Source organism: Pagrus major, chromosome 21 (assembly GCF_040436345.1).
Source record: "Pagrus major chromosome 21, Pma_NU_1.0".
Lineage (NCBI taxonomy): Eukaryota > Metazoa > Chordata > Actinopteri > Spariformes > Sparidae > Pagrus > Pagrus major.
The window spans coordinates 26,702,297-26,725,559 of NC_133235.1; the positions used below are offsets into that span (position 1 = coordinate 26,702,297).

A 23,263-nucleotide genomic window follows, 5' to 3' on the forward strand; every position below is an offset into this window, starting at 1 on the left:
ACCCCCATGGAGAGGAGAGGAGAGGAGAGGAGAGGAGAGGAGAGGAGAGGAGAGGAGAGGAGAGGAGAGGAGAGGAGAGGAGAGGAGAGGAGAGGAGAGGAGAGGAGAGGAGAGGAGAGGAGAGGAGAGGAGAGGAGGAATGAGCTGTCACGAGGCCCTTCAAAGCAGCATAGGGGTGCTGAATCTGAATTGGATTGCAGAGTTTCAATGAGAGCCTGTCAGCACCAGGTGCCTGCTGAATGCTGCCCCCACCCCACCTCATGCACACACATGCACACACACACATACCCTCTCAACTCCTCTCACTTTGCACTCACTCACACCACCTGGCCCATGCTGTCTGAGCACAGTGGGGGCCTCTTCCTCTCAATTTCTCTCCTCCTTCGGATGAGGCAGATTTACACTTCATCAGGCTCTTTTTCACTTACATGTGATGAAGATCTGTCTTCACTGAAATCTTTAGCTGATTGGAGCGAGGGCCCACGCTGAGCGCACTCACAGACCAATATAGATATGCAGAGACATAGTCTACAATTATGGGCAGGAAACCTGATATGTGATAATCATAAAATCAGAGGCGAGACGCTGCAGCTGCCTCTCCGCATACACTCACACACTCACATGAACAAACACTAAAATCAGATGTTAACTCTAGAAATCATCAGTGTATGCTAAATGTTAACTGTGTATCTAACCTCTCATTTCCAACTCCTAAACACATTTTTGTGCCGGTCTGGAATAACTGAAATAAACTGAAAATATTTGAGCATTAAGTAAATTTTTTACAAAGTTTTAGATGATTTATTACAAAGTTGGACTGTAAGAATGCTTGCTGAAAAATTCTCTAATCCGCTTCTCCATGTCACATGGTCTTCAACACTAGATGAAGTGTGCTTAGTTGTTCTGGAACTGAGAAACGATTAACCCAAAGCCACTCTCATCCATATTGGCTTACATTTTCTGTTAATATTTTCATATTTTCCAAGGTTTCATTGGTGTACTCTAGCATATCTACCTGGATTCCTTTCACAACAGAGTGGTGTTTTTAAAAATGTCCACAATGACCAAAAAGACAAGTTTAATCTATCAATAAATATATTAAAAGTTCATATTCATTTAAGCTTTCATGATCACAGCCGTTTGTGAAATGTTGTACAGTGCTAGCATCCTGCTGGTGCAACAGCACAGAAGATAGTAAAAGGTTAACGTGTAAACAATAGGGTTCACCATTTACCACTGACTTGAGATCTGCCATCGCTTAAAAGGATTGACACAGATTTAAATACACAGAATAACACAAGATGCTGAGAAATCGAGGTTATTCAAGTTTTCTGATGCTATGAAAGGTTTGTTTATGTCAGTAATGTAAAACATGGCTATTTTGGTACACTAAGTACTGATTGGGCCTTTAATTCACATGCATGTATTTCCATTTGGTTGCAAGTATATTATATAACCTGTGTCTCTCACAAAAGCTTTGATAATTCTAATTAACAAGAAGGATTACCTTTCATAAAACTGAAATAAATTTAAATAAACATTTTCTGGTCGCGTTCATCAAATTACTCAGAGAATCTAACAGTTATAATAAATGTTAATATATAATATAGTAATATATGTTTTTAAAAAGATTTACAGATTTCTGTAAAATGTCTGTGAAGGTACAGTGTGTGTGTGTGTGTGTGTGTGTGTGTGCGTGTGTGTGTGTGTTCGGGACTGTGAAATTGATTGTGGCTGGACAGGAGGCAGGCAGGCAGGCGTGTGGTGGTGCCCAAGGGGCAGGACAGTGCTGAGTGAGCAATACTTCACCTGCACTGGAAACACACACACACATACACACACAAACACACACATACATACATGCACACACACAAACATCTAAACTTTGTCACACACACCATGACCATTAAGATTTACGATAGTCATCCAGCTCATTGATCTGAGGCTGGAACAGAGAGACAGGGGAGAGGAGGGAGAGTGAGAGCGCCAGAGAGGAAAATAGAAAGGCAGAGACAAACAGAGAGATCTTGACATAAAGATTAACCTTGAAGCAACAGTGTGAATGTGAGATGGAGAGGGTGAAGTCACCTCAGGCTTTTTTGCGACACATCTCTGTTTGTATTGTGCTGCTGCTCAGACACAAGGACAACATTTAACCTGATAATTAATACCTCCATTCTGAAGTTGAACCACTCTCAGGCCTGTACTTTGAGCTATAATAGGTGATGTGACATGTGCCTGACTGCCATTAATGTGCGGTAAGGGTTGGAGAAATACACAGGTTCTACTGACGATGAGCCCAATTGAAAACAATAGAGAAAGAAAAAGAAAAAAATTATGAATAAGTCACTCTCTCACAACATGAAGCCTTAAGGTGACGCGACTCCCCTGGAGACGATTTTATAGCCACAGTAGCAGCAACCATCACAAAACAAGAGAAATACCGTATAGTCTAACTCAGGGAATTCATTTGTTTAGCTATTGGTGTAATCAAAAGCCTCCTGTCCACTATGCAGGTGGACAGTTCAGTTCGTACACATTAGAATGGTTACTTTTGCGTTTCAGTTATCAAAAGTTGTGGATGGTACCAAGAGACCAAGAGTACCATTATGTGGTTGCACGCAATGTCCCACCCACAACAATATCTGATCGGTTAGTTTGCACTGAATAATGCAAATCTGCAAGTAACTAGTAACTAAAGTTATCAAATACATTTAGTGGAGTGGAAGTATTGAGTAGCAGAAAATGGAAATACTGAAGAGTTTCGGTGCATTTGTTGTAAATTACGATGAAGAAGCCAATCTGCGGTGTGCAGCTGCAGTCATAGCCATAATAACTAGATTAGGACTGGGCCTTACAACCTACAATTTGTAAAATAATTTTTGGGTGGACCGTTCGTTGGTCTTTGTAGTCTCAACGTGATCAATTGTACAAAAAAAAGTAGGGACTCACTCTTCTTTGGGCAGTCTCTCCTTAACGAAATCCATGGTGTTGGATCCTTTACAGAGACAGTAGTTGTACGACAGTAACAAAGCTTTAAAGATTGGTTTAAATCCTGCCTACTTTTCCACCCCCACAGACTTGGACAATTGCTGCATGAAATGGGCATGTCAGATTGTCATCTGAAGCAGCTCAGTTCTGACGTCGGAAAGGTGCCATGGGAGCCGATGTCAGACAATCTAACAAGCACTTTGTCTGAAGCACACTGTAGCCCAAACTATGACAGCACCAGCCAAAACTGTCATTATGGTAAGCCATCTAAAACTATATTGGCAAGGGTTGTGAAGGGTTTTCATTGTAGTTAAACAGGGACAACACAACATTTAAACATCGACCAGAGTGGGAAAACTTCTTGGCTTAAGTTTAAAACAACAGCTGAAGGTGAATGTTTGTGACCATCAATTATTTCAATACCACAATCTTACTTCAATGTCAAACTTTAACCTGTTTATAGATAGGTCTCCTTCCTGTAAAACTTTCAAGGAGGGCAAAAATGTGTTTCTAACACTTTTTGTGCATGAAGTACACATTTGCATTTGAGGACATCGTGCTCATTTCATGAACTCTCAAGAGACCGGCCTGCAAAGTGGAGTGACAGATTGTCCTTTTCTGCCTCGTGGATTGCTTTGGCAAAGGTAGCCTGCTGACGAGAAACACTCAACACTCAAACACTCAGCGCAATAATAATTTCAATGAACAGAAGTATTGATAGTTATTTATGAGACAGGTCTCACATTAAACAGTCTCATAGATTAGGTGTAAATGTATCAAGTCTAAATGGTGTAATTTAGCGTTTCCGCAATATTGCCTTTTCACAGACTTACTTCAGCCTATAAGGGATAATAATTCATGGGAGAGTGAGAGAGAGAGAGAGAGAGAGAGAAGGTCTGGGTATAGCTGCTTGTTAAGTAGTTGAGCTCTTTATAAATGTCACATGCGTTCTTTTTTAATGAACAACAGTTAAGTTAAATCCAGCGCATCTGTACATGCACACATGACGAACAATCACAGACATGTTGGCACAGACATGCTCTCATAAAACACTAAGTGCTTCCATATCCTAAGAAACAAAAACAGGAAATGTGCAGAAAAGTGTGGAGATTTGAGGGAGGAAAAGACTCAACAAGTGCTCTATTGTTGCTTTTGTTTGTTCCCAGGAAGGCTTAACAAGAGAGTCTAACACTCTCTTATTGTTCCCTCGTAACACCACACAGCATGATGAACTTAGCTCCTAAGCACTTAGCTCCTAACAGCTATGTACAGAGTCCCACTACAGCATGCGCGCCCACACACATACACCAACGGTGCCCGACGAAGCCACGGAGGAAACTGCCTACACATTAGAAAATGCTATAAACAAGAGCGGCAGACTTGGTGTGTAAATAATCAACTAATGAATCAATATGTTAAGTGACCCAATAAAGCTCTGGAAAGAGTCTTAATGTGACACTGCTGACGCATATACAAAATAAAGAAAACGACATTTTCCTCTGATGAACAAGCAAACATTACAGGAGAGATTGAAGCAGAGAGTTTATTACAGAGATTAAAGCTCCAGGGCCGCGGCCACACCTTGTGAATATTGACAGATCTGCAATAACAATCTCACACAGGAGAGGAAGCACACACGGATGAGGGAGTGAGAGGGGAAAATATGATGCAATGAGGTAATAAAGAAGAAAATCCAAGGACACAAGACGCCTGCGAACCTGAGAGAGGAGTCAAAAGAGACAAATGGGACATGAATGGATGCAGATGAGATGCAAAGAAGCATGACATCAGAGGAGGCGACGCAACCGAGAGATGGAGAGACGACGGCATCAAAGGATGAGTAATGCTAAATTTATTCCATCTAACTTCTCGCCATTCTCCCAGAGAGCAAACAGCTCTCCATCAGCACGAGATGAGATTTCTCTCAGTTCTGCTGGTCACTTAAAACAGATATACTCTTATAGCTTTGTCAATAGCAAAATGAATTTCAATCTAATAAAACCACAACTCGATTCTAGAGCCTGAGTGATGCTGGATTTTTGTGGCTGATGCCAGTGGGTCTTTGTTTCATTGTTGTTGAGGTATAGATATATATACACTGAGAACTCAAAATCTTTACATGTTGCACAACACATAAGCCGATACCACACATAGGCCGATCCGTGTTTCCCAAAGCCCAACATTACGTCCTCAAATGTTTTGTCCACGACTCAAAGATATTCAGTTTGCTGCCATAAAGAAAAAAATAAATAAATAAATACAAATTCACATTTTAGAAGCTGGAATAAGACAATTTTAAAATATACATGTATAAATAGTTGGCGATTTTATATTTGGCAACTAATAAATGAATCGTTGCAACTATAGCATCACCTCGACATCGCACTTTCTCAGCTTCATAATACCAGAGTAGTTCTCATTGTTCAGCTTTCACTTTATTGGCAACAATATGAATTCTGTATTTTACAGTTTTTCTACCATCCCCACAGTCTAACCTGAACAGCTTCATACATCTGTGAAGAATAAAAGAAGACATAACTCCCATTCAGTTTCTCCCTCAGCCAGACAAACGTCTTCCCGAAGTGCTTCTTCTTCTATCCAATCTGCTGCCCTCCTTTATTCCTTCACATCCAGGTATCACGTGTGACAAAAAGCATTGTAAAGCTTTATGCACGAACAAGCTTTGAACCACTTTTCAGCTCATTAACGACACAATGATGTGTCGGTTGTGTTCTTGTGTCACAGGTGCATTCGTGGAACCATCTCACACTTCACAAACACAACTATTATAATGATAAAAGGGCTCTGTTTGAAATCCTGCCTCTCTCTGCCTCGGCTGTTTCTCCTCTGCTCTTCACAGTGTGCAGCACCATACCCATCATTCTTCCTGTCAAATTAAGTGTCAAGTACACTGTCCCGGCCTTGTTCCAAAACTAAGATCTGCACATGTCAGAGAGAAGAAATAAGGGAGAGAGAACAGGGTGAAATAGTACAAAAGACAAATATGTGTGTAAGGAGAAAGAAGTGTGAGAGGTGGGGCGAGTTTGAGGAAAAGAAAAACCATGTTACGGTTTGTGTTATTGAAAAGAACATGATAATTTGGTTTACACATCTCAGGACCCTTACAGATAGAGCCACAATGCTCGTACATTGTTAGGCATCTGGCAAGCGAGACTGTTGTTTCAGAGTAATATCTGACACTAACAAGAGTTTTTTTTAATCCAGTTTTTTTTGTAAAGCACTTTGTAAGGTTGCTACATTGTAGATCCAACAAGGTGCTCAGTGGCACATGAAGCCAAGAAAGGTCGACTTCCGGGTTATAGAACTAGCTGCTGCTCTTCCTGGGGGCTTGAGCTAAACGTTATTGTCAGCGTGCTAACATGCTCATAATGAAAATGCCAACATGCTAATGTTAAGCAAGTATGTTTACTATCTTAGGTTGGTGTGTTAGTATGATGACATTTAATGTTAGGTAGAACTAAACACAAAGTATAGCTGATACTAACTAAAGTATTGGACCAATTAATATTTTGACCTGATGATGGCGCTAGATGAAAAGTTAAGAGATCACCAAATGAATGTTTTTACCAAATTTGGTTGCAATCCATTGAATAGTTCTTTAGATATCAGTTGAGACAATCCAAAGTACAAATGTCAAACTTGTGGTGGCGCTAGAGGTAAAGTCAAGGGATCACAAGTCATGAGGATTGATCCTGGGAACCATGGATGTGTGTACACAGTTTCATGACAATCAGTCAAATAGCTGTTGTGATATTACAGTCGGGAACAAAGTAGTGGACTGACCGAATCGAAAAGCCAAGCTGCTAGCATGTTAAAAATGTTGTACATACAGTTGTAATACTGTACATACCTCTACAAGTAATCTAAGCTCTACTCCTCTCACTTAGGCAATGTAGGAAATATTACAGAAATGGTAACAGGTTCTAAGTAGACATACTGCCAGAGTGACTTTTACATAAAAATGTCTCAGGGTCCGTGTCAAACTTGACACCAGGGTATTAAATTGACAGAGCATTTATGAATTACATACAGTGCATGTCTAAAAAAAGCTTAAGATAGAGAGACAGACTAATGTAAGGGCAGAGGGAGGGGAGGGCTTAGAGAGAGAAAGAGAGAGAGCACCGTGCTCTTACAGTAAATCAGGCACGACGGCGTGACCTTTGATAGCCCCAGACAGAAAAGGTTACATGAACGGTGGAGAAAATGGGTCTGTCTGTCACTTACCAGCTAGCTATAAATTAGATTGTATATGGGTATGTGTGTGTCTGTGTGTGTGTGTGTTTGAGGTCAAAAGAACAAAGAAAACTGAGTGTATCTTTCTCTCATCCACAGAATATTAGCAATAAATTGTTCTCTGTAAAATCCCTTCTCACACTTTCTCTTTGATACTCACTGAAGGATACTGAGAAGGTTTTCTGTGGTGCTGATCATTAGGATGATCTTTTATATAGACTGTAAAGCATAGGTCATATATACACATATAAAAACTGATTTTTTTTAGTAGGGAATGTGAATAAACACGATAGCAAGATGTATCACTTTTAAATCAATAAATATCCACTTTGCTTCCGTGTTTCTCTGAACAATAAAAAACAATAGAGGTTCAACCTTTACCCAGTTCATCAAAACCTTTGTAAGCATATATATTCACAATGTTAACTTTTATGAACATCAGGGCACCTCCTATTGATGTAAAACTTACTGTATACATTAGCTACCTAGTTAACTAGAGTTTTGCAAACATTAGCTAACTTAAAGGTGATACTAACGTCGATAGACTATTGGTTCAATAACCTTGATAGATGCTGGATCCAACCATCAGAATTCTTACACAAAGATTTCAAAAATATATCATTTTGGACCCAACATACATCAAAAAATCATTGATTCTTATGTTTTTAAGTAAAAATAAATACTTTAATTCTGCACCTTTCTACAAACCGTGGATGTATTATTTTTAAAAAGATATATGTCAACATTAACAATGAGTAAGGGGAAGATTGTGGCATCAGTATAATGTGACTTTACATTGTTATGCTACCTTTGAACAAACGTAGGTGTCTTTAGTAATGTTGTTGTTGATGTTCAGCTCATCGTGAGGTCTACCACACAGCGTAATCCACTCTTTACATTGGACAAAATTTGTCTTCAGTTTTGAGAAAGGAATAAAAACGCCTTCTACATGGTCTTGGTATCAAGCGTTGTTTTTACAGGTGCCCCCACAACATCTTAAAACCACATACTTTATAAACTTCCAACAGTAGCCCCCGCTGATTGTTTAGAATAAAAGACCACCTACACAGAATGTGAACCTTAAAGTGATCTTTGACCACAGAATTTAAAAAAATAAATAAAAATAAGATGATTACCACCTTTCAAGCAGCAGCAGAATATTAAGTAGCATTTGTCAGGTGGTTCAAATCCCACTCACATTCGTAGACATCAGCACCTCCAAGGCAATTTAATGATTTCTTGAAGGGCACAATGGCTGTGCTCAACAACCCACCTATTATTACTGGCAACTTTAATTTACCTCCCAAGCTATGCCAGTTGTCGATGCCCTTGATACTCCCTTAAGTCCCCTATGCCCCCGTAGTGCCAAATGTGCTAAATTAAGCTTACTGTATTTTACAAACCTCAGCGACCCATGCTATCTAATAAACTACTAATGGAGGGAAACACAGGCATCTCATTAGGAGGTTGCCAAAAGACACACACACACACACACACACAGACACACACACAAACTCGCACGTAAACACACACAACTTGAAGCAACTTTCCTCTGGCTCGAAGCCGGACATTAATGATGTTCCAGCTGGTTTTAACAACTATTTATTTATTGAGGGAGTAATTTTGCGGTGTAGGGAACCTGATGAAGGTGTTTGGGGAATTCTCACGTATTAATCAACCAGCAGTGTTTGTCTTTTTCAGGAGAGGAGACGAGAGGAGAGGAGAGGAAAGGAGAGGAGAGGAGCAAGGGCAGGGCTTCTACATTATTTTCTCACGCACACATATTTCTTGAGTAAACACAGGGAAAAGGAGCTATTTAAATGGCAACTTGGTGACAATGTGTTGTGATTGACAGGAGAAGGAGGGGGTTGATGGGAGGATTCTGTCAGCGACTGATAACAGCTGTCTGCTTCACTCACAAGAGAGACAGACAGAGAGTGAGAAAACAGAGAGAGTAAGGGAGACATGCACGCACACCTAATAAGATGCACAGTAATGCACCCTTGCATATATTTCCAATTAAAGTTGCTGCTTGCGTCATTCATGAGTTACGTAACGCATATGGAAAAAGGCAGATTACAGAGTCCATCGTGCAAATTTCCATCAGCACAAACAATCCATCGTAGCCTGACACCGCTCTGTACCCCAGATGATAAACTGAGATGCAAAGTCACACATGCACGCACACGCACGCACCTACACACACACAGACTTATTAAACATTCATCGGAGTGAGTTTGGGGTAATGAACGGGAGTCAACAATGAATTATGGATCATATTCTAATGGCTGACTTACCCCTCTCATTACTGGCATGCTAATGTGATTGGGAAACAAATGATTATCAGCTTTATTAGAAAGGGGAAAAGAGCAGGAGAGAGCAGGGGCTGGTGATCCCAAGACACCCCCCCCCCCCCCCCCCCCCCCACGACTGTTCCACCTGGAGGAATGAACGATGTGGAGGTAAGAGAGAGATCAAGAGAGATCATTTGAAGACTTTGGATGGCAAGATCTTAATAATAATACAAATAATAAAAGACTAACAATATTCTCACACATCTTTAAATGTGTCTCAAGTACAGCATCCAATCAATAACAGTGCACAGATCGTCACTTACTAATACATTTCACTGTCAGGGGGGTTTGTTCCATAGGAAGATGTTTTTTCCCGCAAATGTGTTGAAAATGGAAAATATCACGTAATGAATTCCCCTCAGCAACACAAAATACACTTAATAACCATAGTTCTGCACCAATCTGCACAGACCTACAGCTCCGGACTGATGTAATACATTGGAGTGCATGCATACACACCCTCAGGCATTTATCACAGCACTGGTCAAGGTGGAGACATCTCTCGCAATCTGTCTCTCAGCTTATTGGCACCAAAAGACTTGCTTTTATGCTTTGCCCAGAGATTTATGAGGGACTAAAGCTGTGTGGCTGCGTGCATGACTGCATACATTAGCAGCATATGCACATCTCGCAGACTGAAAGGGATCAGGTTGATGTGCTTATTGACACCTCACCTCCCTCTCACTTCTTCCCCTCCTCATGTCCCTTCCTCCCCTCCCACCATCCATCTACCCCTCAATCCATCACCTTCCTTTAAAAGCCTGTTAGGAAACCCAATACCTTTCATTAGCACAGAAAGATTAGCTTTTTAGCAGGAGGGGTGTGTGTTTGAGCGAGCGACTGAGTGGAGAAACAGTGGGTGGGAGGGATAAATAAAGATAATCAAAGATGCCTGTGCCAGACAGCCACTTAGCTTAACCTGCAGTGAGCTGAGCACGCTCAAACACAAGCGCACAGTTACACACATGCTTACAAGACATTACACACCTCACAGCACTGATATCGAAGGGTTTGGAACAGTTTGAAGAGTTTCAATCCAGAAAAAGATACCCGCCGTCAGCGAGAAGTGACATTGAACTAAAAATTGATTGCTGGCATGAAAGTAAAGCCGACATTGGATTGTAATTAAAGTTATGAGTCATTTTAATCCTCTTGCTTGCAAAATACTCTGGTTTTGATGATATAATCATTTGGGTAGTTGAAATGTTAACTGATGAATTTTAGATAGCATCAAACTGAGATGAAATAGCATGAAAGACATCATAAAGTCATTGACTGAGAAGGAAATCATATTGTACTTTACATACTCAAAGCAATATCTTTGGTGAATTACACACACTATGGAGAGAGACAGCTTATCTTCAGTATTACAACATAAGCTCTTTTGTATGAGCGTCATTGTTGACCCTCAGCTTCACTGAGCAGTTTGTCTGCATGCCAGTAAACAGCTATGCTGTATTCTTTCAATAAAGGCAGCAGGATATTGCTGCACAAACTCTTGTGTGTTTGATTGAGATCTGTGTTTATTGTATCCGTTCTGATTGTTTGACCCAAAGGAACCTGTGTGTGGTTGATAAGCTTTGAACTTGTTTGGACCTTGTTTTAAATCAGACTGTATACCCCAACAATAAAAGATTTTTTTAATTGTAGTAACTGATTGGGGCCAACTGGGGGCAGTAAAGCATGTTGTACACACACAACATTAACATGTTATTACCCTATACAGTAATATGGTAAATGTGTTGAAGAACAGCTGCTTATTGGCTCCGCACATCCAGCAGTCATGGAGAATCATTATCATTAATTTGGAGTCATGTTTCTTTCCACCTGGCAGGTTGAATAGTCTCCCTCCTTATAGCTCTGTTTTGGTCTCCATCCTCTCCTGAGAGAAACATGTTGTTAGCTGCTAAATGTTCCACTGTTCCGTCTTTGTTTTGTTTTTTTAGCTAGCCACTAATTTTGTCTGTCTTCTGTTCAATCCTGGGCAGGTAGCAGACCAGAGTTGAAACTAGGGATGTCAGTTTCAGACTGCCTAACACCCATTAGCCTGTAACTGACCAGTTGATTATTAAGGAGGAAAAAAAAGCTTAATGACATAAAATACAAGAGGTGCTTTTAAAATGACTGTTTTACTGTTGACATCACTTGTTGTATCACACTAAAACACTTTGTAGAGCTGAGGAGAACAGCAGCACCAGATGACAATTCTTTGTGGGCTTGGCACTACAAGAGACACCTACTGCATTACACATACAGAAGTGCTCTCTTAATATAATAATATTGATTAGTGATTCATTTTTCTCTTGACCAGTATAAACTACCCGTGCATTAGGAGCACCTGGTTTTGTTTAATCACTGCTGGATCCAAAAAGGATTTCCTCTATTAATTTTTTGTGAACACGTTTATGTGATATGCTTCATATAGAATTTTCACACTTGCACATGCCAATATTTTGATTTACACTATGTTTGTTTTTTTATGTGAATGCAGTGAGCCAGCTGTTTTTAATGTGTATTCATTCATACAAAGTATGACAAAATACACACACACACACACACACACACACACTCATTAGGCACCTTCTGAGTAATCCTGAAGGACTTGACATCAGTAAAAACAATAACAATGCATTTCCCCTGGGATAAGATAGCAGTCTTATTAATCTATCAGACAGCATACACACGCACACGCACACGCACACGCACACACACAGCAGAAAACACAGTTATTTAACCCACTATTTCCCTGGAGAGAGGGTCTTTAACAGTAACAAAGCAGTGTCCAATCACTTACATGCTTTTCTCTTGTGCCTCCTCTTTCCATAGAAAACAATCTGGAGAACAAGATTACGTGTACACACACACACACACACACACAAAAGCATACAAACACACACATGCCTTCACCTAATACCCATCAGCTTTTGGGGGAGAGGAAAATCTATATTTCATCTGAGGAGCTGAGGTGTTTGTGCACACGCTGAGTTTGTTTGTCATTAGGCCTAACCCCCGTGGCTCACCTAATCAGGTTGCTGTGTATGTGTGTGTGTTTAATTCTGTGTGCAAGGGTTTGAGAAAAGGGAGAATATGACTCTGTGTGTTTGTCCGTGTGTTTGTATGGTTGAAAAAGTGTCAGGGAGTGAGAGACGTGGGAGACAGAATCGTGCAAGCACACACTTGAGGCCGAATTAAAGTTATCGACCGGCTATGGCATGCTCTCACACAGAGATCAAAGCTTAACCCTGATCAATGACATTTGTCTGTTCGTGTGTGCGTGTGTTTTTATGTATCATTTCAATTTCCATCTTTTTGAGAAAGCTACTTTAATATTCTTAGACTTTACAAGTTTGATAGCCAGGTGAGATCTTCAAAATGTTTTGATGAAACAAGACTAAGAGCCTAGAGGCTGACCTTTGGCATAGCGGTGCTCTGGTGTGCATGCTAACATCAGCATGCTAACATGCTCTTTAAACAATGTTAACACTCATGTATGGCAGATACAATGTTTTATCACATCTATCATTTTAGTTTTGGGTGTTAGCATGCTTACATTTAATAACTAAAGATATATGTAACATATGGTAAGTTGTGTACAATGTTGAACAATGCTAAACAAAGAGAAATCAATAACTACACTGAAGGTAACGATCTGCGTCTTTTGTTGTCTTTCTTTTGATTGACAGCCCCCAGCAGCAGAAATCTCATACTGTGTGTTTAACATAAAACAAAATATAAGTACAGCTGAAGCAAATAGGAATGTATTTGGTCAAACACAAAAGTATAAAAAATATATAATTATTTCAATTCATCCTGAAGGGGGCAATACTACATGTCCCAAATGTCATGGCATCTGATCCAGCATTTGTTGAGTAAATGTCAGGGGATCACCAAAGCCACGAGGATTCATCCTCTGGGTTCTATGAAAGTCTGTGCAAGCATTTTGTGCCAATTCCTCCAATAGTTATCAAGATATTTTACTGGATAACAGAAAAAGATTGATCCGCTGTTGTCACACAAGGGAAATTCAAACCCATAGTCTTTAGGATTCATCCTCTGGGGACCATGAATGTCTGGACCCAAATGATGGAAATTCCTTCACAAAAACTCGTCAAAAACTGACGCTTTGGGATTGTAGGATGGGTCGGCCGCCATGAGACTCAAAAATCAACTTTTCTCACAAATAGCACCTTTAACATGTCCACGTAGTCCTGTAGACTACACACACCACATGATAACTGTGGGGAGGGCATCTTGAAGCCCTGTTCTCCTGACCAGCCAACCCTGTCTGTGGCCTAAACTCTGCACTCAGCCAACAATTACTCAGAGTTTCCCAAAGCATTTCAGTGCAAAGCTGTCTACTTTCCATACAATAACACCAGTGGAACGAGTGTCTCCTTGCTAATAAGGACATTGGACAGCACCACAGTTAACCTATATGCAACATTAAACTAATGGCTGCCCACTGCAATGATTGCGAATGAATGGCACCAAAATGACAGACAATCAGACTCTGTGCCCTACAATCTTATTCACCAGAGTGAAACCTCAGTCTATCATTTCCCCTCTGTCTACCTTCATTAGCACGTCCTCACATGTAATGGCCAAGAACTGTGGCAGCCAATCAGATAAAGCAGTGTAGTCATTTGAAAGGGGGGCTGGTGACACAGTTAGTGTGTCAGTGTGTCTAATTCCCTGCTTTGTTCTCGGACATATTTTAATGGAACCATGGAAACGTTTGGCTCCTTTCACCTCATTTGGCTAAACCAGTGAGCATGAAAAAGATATAGGGTACAGTATGGTATTACTCTTTATCTAATCACATCATGGAGAGGGCTTCTAAAGGAAGGTAAATGTCTTTGAGATGAGACAGCCCTGCTTAAGAGCTTTACTTTTGTCGCTTCTCTTAAAGTTACAGAAACAAAATGAGATATGGAAATTTTCACTCACTCTCTCTCTCTTTTCCACCATCATCTCTCCTGCTCTCAGTGCTCTTAAGATGCTTCCCACCACTGGAGAGTGTGTAATTTGTATTTGCTCAGAGGTTACCCAGGTGTGTTCCGCTTCTCTTTTATTGTTTTATGTTCTTAATATCTCCGAGGTGAGCGGATGATGATAAATCAATAGAAACAATACTTTCTCTCAATGTCAAAGACCGAGGGAACGCTCAGTGTGTGTGAGCCTGAATCTGCAAACACACTTCTACTGGTTTGTGTGTACTGGTATCTGTGTGAATACCTATAGTAATATGCTTACATATGCCCACAGTGGAGTTATGCCTAATTCAGCAATTGACAAGGAGCACACATAATACATATCTCCCGAGAGCTTATATGGGTATTCATAAGCAACAAGAGGATGAGACTGGGGAGAAATTTTGATTTAGAGCATCTAGGGGACATACTCTGGAGGCTGAAAGAGAAACAGCCCCATCTACAGGACATAAGTGTAACTGGAAACCAACAAAAAAACCTCCCCCCCGACACTGCAAGCAAGGCTTTGTAAATAACTTTATTCCAGTGGATCTCTTTGTCTCAGCAAAGCTTAATGAGCCTCCTGAGAGCACCCCCAGGTGAACATGCTGTAAGAGGAGACTACTACCTGTGTCTACCACAGCACAGAACAATGCTGTCCTTTTTTTTTTTAACAAAATACACTGTATCTGCAGATTTTGGAGGGGACACTGCAGTACTTTGCCAGTGAAATAAGGGTGTTCTCTTACACAAAGTGTTGACTTAGTGGACAACATCCTGGAAGTGGTCAGCACGGACTCAGCGTTTCTGAACACAGGTTGCCGGGGTCCCCTCAACTAGAACGTACAAACACACTTGATATACTCAGAGGAGAGCAAGCTCAGAACTTAAACACGCAAACACACACAATCTGGGAGACTGGCCATGCTCTCTAACCCCTTCCTGCGTACACGGACCTGCCTCTCAAATATCACTGAGTCCAGACAGAGGAGGAAGACCTTTGCGGAACAAAGAAGAGGTCTGATAAAGAAGAGCTTGCTGGTGACACTCTGCCTTTTCTCCAAACTACAAAGAGATCTCCTGCCCCTGGTGGCTCGTCCGAATTGTCCCCCTCTCTCGACTCATCTCTGGTTGGAGTAAAACACCAAAGAGGTAGAAACAGGAAAAAAATGGCAGGACAGGAGAGGGGGCAATTTTGAAGTGGGTCAGATTGTAGAGATGAAAGGGAGAAGAGGACCGTTGCAGAGTGGAGAGGGGATGAAGAGGCAGAAAGAGGAATAGTAACAGGGGGGGTTAGATTGAGAAACTGAGAGGGATTAAGCAGAGTCACCTTGACAAGAGGGGTCACATTTCATCCACAGTGACACTCTTTGTAAGGTGCCTGAGGTATCAACCAGCTGCTTACATTTTCACATTTTTACTCCCTACAATAAAATAACAAACTGCAAAAATTGTACAACACATTAGCATTAGATAACACGCACATCATAACGTGGTTTGTTTGCTCTAACCCACTCCGCAGATGCCTGCCAATAGTGCTTTTGCGCATGTGTGTGTGTCCAAAAGACCTGGCAGCCGTGCAGAGGAAAGAGACAGATGTGTGTGTCGGTCATTACTGTAATCGCTCCATTTACTTCATCTACCCTGGAAGGGACGGCTGGTCAGCACCATCTGGGCACACACACACAAGCACATACATGGCAATCACCAGCCATGGTCGGGTCTCATGGGTAGTCGGCCAGCAACAGGAGGGAGGCTCTGAAATGATCATTACGTGTGTGTGTGTGTGCCTGTGACAGTGTGTATGCCATCTTTGTCACTGTCTCAATTTCTCTCTCTTTCCCTGATGACATTTTTCTCTCTTGTTGCTCTTTTCCCCCACTCGGCTCTATCCTCCTTTTTCATCCATTTCCCTGTCTCCCCTGAGTCCAGCTGCTTCAGAAATACATGAATCTGTCGTTTTTCCCTGGAGACTACAAGACAAAATGAAAAAGGCCATGGTGAGTGGTACCAAAGTGCGGACTTGTTCGAGGCGCCTGAGGAGATGATGGCCGTCATGGCGTGTGTGAGTGTGTGTGTGTGTGCAGTTGGAAGATACGGAGACCTCGAGCTCATCTACATGTAATTTTCCTCCCCTAACTGAGGACAGGGAAAGGGTGATGAGGAGAGGAGCGGAGGAGCGGCTGAGGGGAGAGACAGGCTGAAGCTCCGGACTCAAGAGCGCCAGTCTGATCGTCAAGCAACACGTAGTCATGGCAACGGCAAATGGAGAGAGCGTGAGGAGGAGAAACAGAGGAGGAGAAAAGAAATGAGGGAGACGCTTCAGGTTTAAACTGCACTGCTAAGAGATTAAATAAGAGTTTAGCTGGTGCTTTGCCATGCTACATTGGAGCAGAATATTACTGTACATCTTCTTACAGGTCGTATTTCATTTACAGTGAAGAGCTGAGATTTTAAATATTGCCTGAGGACACATTTTTCCATTTGCCCTCTTACTCCTCCTGTTTACATTACTCAGCTATGGCTCTGTTCAGAACTACTCTTGAATATTTATCACCAATAGCGAGCCAAGAGCATATCTCTATTCTGCTGTTGCTCCTCTGCTCCTTCATCACTCTATTCTCTGTCTCATTTGTATTCTGTAAGCTCGCTGCCCCTCCTCATTCTCCACCCCGGCATACACCCTCTCTTTTTCGCCCTTTTCTCTCCACTGGTTCCCTCTCCTGCTCTTCTTGTCCCCCACCAGTTGTCCTAAGATCTCTTTTTCTGGCCTCCATCCCTCCATCCCTGCAGAGCATAGCTGACATTGGGCATGAGGTCAGAGAGATGGGCAGTCATGCTCCTGCTGACAGCAGGCTTAAATGGGCTTAGATACAGTGTGCGTGGAGACACCCGAGGGACACCCTGACTCGCCTCGGGCTCTGGACAGGCATACACACACGCACAAGTGCACACATTTAATCACACACTTTCGTAGCCATATATTAATAGAAACACACACACAAACACACACACACATAGATTAATACCAACACAAATTGCATCCTTACATATCATGTAAAGGACATGTATTTAAGCTGCATGACACACACACACACAATAAATGTGGGCAAATAGCATTCATGCAAGCACACACACACACACACATTCACTTATGCAAACAGAATGAGGAATGGAATTAGAGATTTCAGAAAGGACAAATTCCCTTGGAGGACTGCCATGGATTATTGGCTGGTATAGCTAGTGTTGCGAACAATGGAAATATTTGCTGCTGATGAATGTCCAACACTTATGTTAAAAATAAAGACACACACCGCCAAAGGTCATATACATTCATAAGCATATATATGTCATGTGAAGTGAAAAATCACTTCCATCCATTGTTTTCTAATGTTCAAAGGCGTGACATTAAGCCAAAGGGAAGTGATTACAGAAAATGAAGCGGCTGTACGAACAAGGAAATTTTACATAAGCAAAGAGGGAATGGTTAAACTACATTTGCACACTTTGTATTGTAGGAATACTAGAGATGAGAACGTTTACAGTTGCTAAATCATTCAGTTTTGACAAGCCTTCTACTGAGAGGATCCTTACTGTATGTTTCTAGGTATTGCATAACCCTATGTATGTATCAAATGTATGACCATAAGGTTAGCAATGCACTCAAATGTCAAACATCCCAGGGAAGCTCTGCCTTCTCCAGTCAGCCCATTTTAAATTTGGATATGATTACATTTGTGTACTAAGGTTAAACGCAGAAAGTGAAGGATCTCTAAAAGGGTAATCACTGCTGTGGTATTTTAAGTAACACAGTTAGAGAAATGTCCCATTTTTCCATATTTTTATATAAATGGCATAAAACGTGTAATAGGATGTCATGGCTGGGGTCACTTTGGATTACAGTTGAAGGATGCTGTCGAAAACACTGTACCACACTGCCACCATGTGGTGATGACACACAGAACATAGGTTAAAGTAGAAGAAGGTTCACAAAATAACTATTTTAATGTGTCCGGATGAATTTGACATCTTCAGTAGCAGTTGCCACATGTTTATAGCAAATTGATTAAAAATGGCATCCAGTTTTTCTGCCCTCTGACACAAATACACAGACATAGAATTGGTGAAATTATAGTATTTATCTGTGTGACACATATATAGCTAAAAAATAGAAAATCTTTCAAGTGCATCACAGGTGTAATAGCCCTACCTGTCCTGAAGGCGTCACTGTAGTTAGGTCTCCTCTGAAGGCTCAGGTTACAGGATTGGGTTGCAGGTCATACACAAACAGCATCCACCATGCAGGATAATGAAGCAAGCCCATGCTGTGTTGTCACAGTGACAGGTTGACCATTAAGGTATGTATCACTTTACCAGCTGACAGCCCTCCGAGCTGGAGGAGAGAGAAGAAACATTAGGTTGGGACCGTAGAAGAGAGTATTGTGTTATGATTGGGAATATGTCCTTTTATAGCTTCTGATCTTGACAGGAAGGATTAAGTTAAGTTTGTACCTTTTAGCTGTCTCTATGTGATTCTCTTTTCTGATTTCAAGTAGTAGCATAACCTAATTTCTTCCAGCTGAGGCTTCATGGCTGAGACCACCAGCACGAGCAGTAACAGTGGAGGTTTAGGCAGTGGAGGCGCCGGAGGTGTGCGTGTCCCCCAGGAGCCCTCTCTCAAAACTGGGGTGGTGTTGTCAGATGAAAGGGTGGACTTCCTTCGGGAGCAGGCCTTCTGCGTGCTGCGAGTGAAGACGGATAAGTGGAACCGCTTCATTGGAGCAGAGGAGAACCAGAAGATTATACTGGATTTCCTGGACCACATCTGGACCAACAGACTGCTGCTCTTCACAGGGCCTGGAGGGACACTGCATGCAGGGGATGCTCAGGTAGGAAATACAGAAAAGCATGAATTGAGTTTATAAAAAGTTCTGCTGCTTTCATAAATGAGTTTACCTTTTGTTTTCATTTTCCACTCTAGGCTAAAGTCAATGTTCTCAGCAAACCCAATTATGGTTAAAGCTTTGAGTAAATACTTAATGTTGTAGTTCATCTCTTGTTTTCTGTATGCATCGTATGTTGACATTCCTGTGTGATATCCCTTAGGTAAAGATGAAATGATGATGTGCACAGGTGTAGGGTGGATGCTGTTGAGGCACATTTCATTATCAGTTTTCCTGGGTGGCATTGAGAAACAATTCATAAAAGAAAAAAATAAAGATTGTAGCAAAAAGCAGAACACTGCCAAGCACATACAACTACATCCTGAGTCTGGCTCTATTACACGACACATCTTAATATCCTGGGCTTGCTACGTACACTCCATCTAACACGCGTTTTTTGAAATAAGTCGCTACTTATTTCTGGGGCTTTCAATGCTGTTGAAAGCATTCCTACTGTTTCTGAATCTCTGAAGACGTCCCCACCATGGAAGACCAAGCTGCTGTGTGTGCTGAAGAGAGGTGTGAAGAGGATTGCCCGGCAAGGATTCAGACACCAACTGCGGCTGGGAGAAGTGCCTGGATATCCCATGGAGCACCTACCTGTTGTCATCTCTGAGGTGGGCTAGTGATGTGTGTGTGTGATGATTTGGGATTTTCCAACTCAGACTATTGCTGGTAGGACAAAGGAGGAAATGCATGGTCTGGTGTGGTTGCAATGCAGTGTGAGTCCAGCTTAATCTGACAGCTTGCGTGTACCTGCACAGGTGCTGGTGTGTGTGTTATCAAACGGGCTGAACCATGAGGACTGGCCGCGGGTGGTGTCTGATGACATCCACAGGCACCTGGAGAAGCTGAGGAGCAGGGTGGTGACCCTGAGAGGCCGTGCGGAGGGGCGGACACTGCTGCCCCTGCCGCTGTGCGTGGAGAGGGCACGGCCTGAAGACATTGCACTCAGGTCAGTTCACGGCTAATTGCTAGCTTAATATGCTAAAGTTAGGGTAACAATGAAGAGCCTAGCTAGCTTATTGTTCGTCTTTTTTCCCTGTTAAAACTTATTGGAATAACCGCACAGGCTGTTTAATTACACTCACCGCATTTCGAGATTCATTAAATGTCCTTTTGGTCAGCTGGAAACAATAATATCCCGTGGATAAACAAGTTTAAGCCGTTTAAAAACATCGGAGTCAAGTTCAATTAGTAGCCGGAAGTGACGCACTGCCTGCTTGTCTTGTTTGACACAGCAACAAAATAAAATGCAGGTAAGACATAAAAGCATCTCAAAATTAAACGTTATACTATCAGTTTAACTTATCTACATTAATTATATTACATCTCTTCACATTTAATACGATTTTAATAGTTTCACACAACAAACAAGAGATTCAAGTAAAGAAGAAAGTATTGTTTTAATGTGACGTCCCTGGTCAGGTGCCATTTCCGGGCGCCATCTTTGTTTACTCAAAACCCTTTTCAGAGTTCATGTAGCCTAGCTAGCTTTTATGAAATTAACATGTACCCTGTAGAAAGGCACAAACTGGTTAACGTTTGATAGAGAGTAAGATATAATGTACGATAGCATATATGCTGCTATTTGTCAATGCATAAATTATAATATCAATAATAGCATAAGTTGCTAATGCACAAACGAGCCATGAACGCCTTGTTTCAGTGGATTTTTGTTGTGCCAAACGAACAAAAAAAGACTAATAAGTTGATTGTGATGGCATTTACAACTTTCTAGAGTAATATTTTTGTCTTATTGGTTGTTTGCTTCTGTACTTTCATCTTCCAAAGCCTATGTTGCCATTTTTACCCAGACTGATTGCCCTTCTCTCTGTCTCCCTCAGCCCCACTGGTTGGCCACTAGACCGTGGCTTGTTATACTCTATAGAAACTCTGATAGTTCAGTGGTCTGGACAGATATGGAATGTCCTGAAGAAAGACTCTGGTATGGTGCTGCTCCGGGGAGACCACCCAGGCCCCAACGTGGAGCTACAGTTTTGGACCACTCAGAGGGAAAACCTGCTGGGCATCCAATCACAAGTATGACATTTGCTCTGTGGAAGTTAGCAGGGGTGCAGTCAGTCAAAATGTAACTTAAACTGCAGTTCACAAAGTACCAACGAAAGTTTGTTTGTTTTTTTTAATTCATAGACCATTCATAGAGGGTATTCCCAAATACCAGATTTTAGCCCACATCTGGAAAGGGCAGATGAATTAAATGTTAACAGAGCCTACGTGCGTTACATAGCAGAGTTTCTATCAATCTTTCCTCATCAGCCCAGGTGATATACACTCATCCACTTTATTAGGTATACAAGCAATCCAAAACAACCATCCTCTCACCATGTATGTATGTAAACAGGGAGGACTAAAGTTAGAAACATCTCTCAGTATAATGTGATCCAATACAGCACTACTTTTAACTATGACCTATAACTTATAATTTGAATTATATATTTCCTACAATGTCAACAAAAGTCAACGTTATACACTTTGTAAAGCTAGAATATAAGGCAGAAGTGTTGTATTGAATTGTAATAGATTGTACAGGTGTACCTAATAATGTGGCCACTAAATGTACATCCTACTATGATGACCTTTTCAGATCCAGAGCCCCAAAGTGGACCGCATCATGGAGATCCTGAGACGCGTCAAGAGCAGTTATTACTCCTCCTTCAAGGAGGTCTGCCTCAAAGTCAATGAGGGTAGATCTGCATCACTCCTCATTTATCAGTGCTACGTAATTAGTTTCCTCATTCTATCATCGAGTCTCTCACTGCCCGACTTCTCATTTAGTTTTACCGAAAATATACTAGTCTTACACTCAGAGTTTATAGCTGTTATTACAATAATGTCTCCTGGATCCAGGAGGAATTTTCAGGCTGAATAAAAATAATTGATTCATTACCACTTATGGTTTAAATTGTCAATCTACAGTAAGAACACAACTTTTGTTTTTACCACTGTACCATTTAGATACTGTTAAGTTAGCTATTAGGATCATCTCATCCATCAGTTCTTCTGTATGTGATCATGATAGCGGTGCTGGAAGCAGAGGACATAGATCTGTATCTACGCCCTCTGAGGAGAATGATCAGCAGCCTAGAAGAGAGAAGTTTTCCAACAGTAGACGCCCTTCTGCCTCCTCTTTTCCACACTCTCTGTCTCATCTGGAGTCGTTCCCAGTACTACTGCACCCCCAAACGCATGGTGGTCCTCCTGCAAGAGTTCTGCAACCTGATTATTGAAAAGGTAGATGATGTATCTTTGTGTATGTGTGTAAGAGAGGGGGACAGAATAAGATGAATTAAGTAACTTAAACAACTGATCTTCTTAATGGTTGTGTGTCTGTGTCCAGGCCTTTGCCTACCTTATCCCTGAAGAACTGTTTAAGATGGAGCTTGAGGAGGGGGTGGAGAGAGTTCAGATAACCATTTCAGTTCTGCGCACCTTCAAGCAGTTGTTTCATACTTACCGCCAGCGGATCCCAAAGTACTACAGACACACCGAGACCATCAAGCTGTGGGATTTTCCGGCAACGCTTGTGTTCCAGCGTTCAGACAGCATCATGGACAGGCTGCTTATGATTGAGGTGCTCGGGTTGACAAGCACATCTCTGTGTGTGTTAAAAATGTGCACATCTGTTACTCCTAAAAAAGATGCCAGAACAGAAGACATTATCTTCAACATATTTATATCAAGCTTATATCAAACTGCTGTGTATTCATTTTTTTATGTATATTTGCTT

The 23,263-nt window shown here is 41.4% G+C and overlaps 1 protein-coding gene across 1 annotated transcript in view; it reads left to right on the plus strand.

Annotated features, from left to right (window-relative positions):
* Positions 1–21,481: 21,481 nt before the first annotated feature.
* The window catches only part of dnah9l (dynein, axonemal, heavy polypeptide 9 like), a 34,557-nt gene continuing 32,775 nt past the window's right edge, over positions 21,482–23,263 (plus strand). Inside the window, exons 1-4 of the mRNA XM_073491744.1 lie at positions 21,482–21,555; positions 22,121–22,220; positions 22,556–22,767; positions 22,874–23,107. Of these exons, the coding sequence (XP_073347845.1) occupies positions 22,148–22,220; positions 22,556–22,767; positions 22,874–23,107 (519 nt within the window). The 5' untranslated portion in view covers positions 21,482–21,555; positions 22,121–22,147. The remainder of the gene's footprint in view (positions 21,556–22,120; positions 22,221–22,555; positions 22,768–22,873; positions 23,108–23,263) is intronic.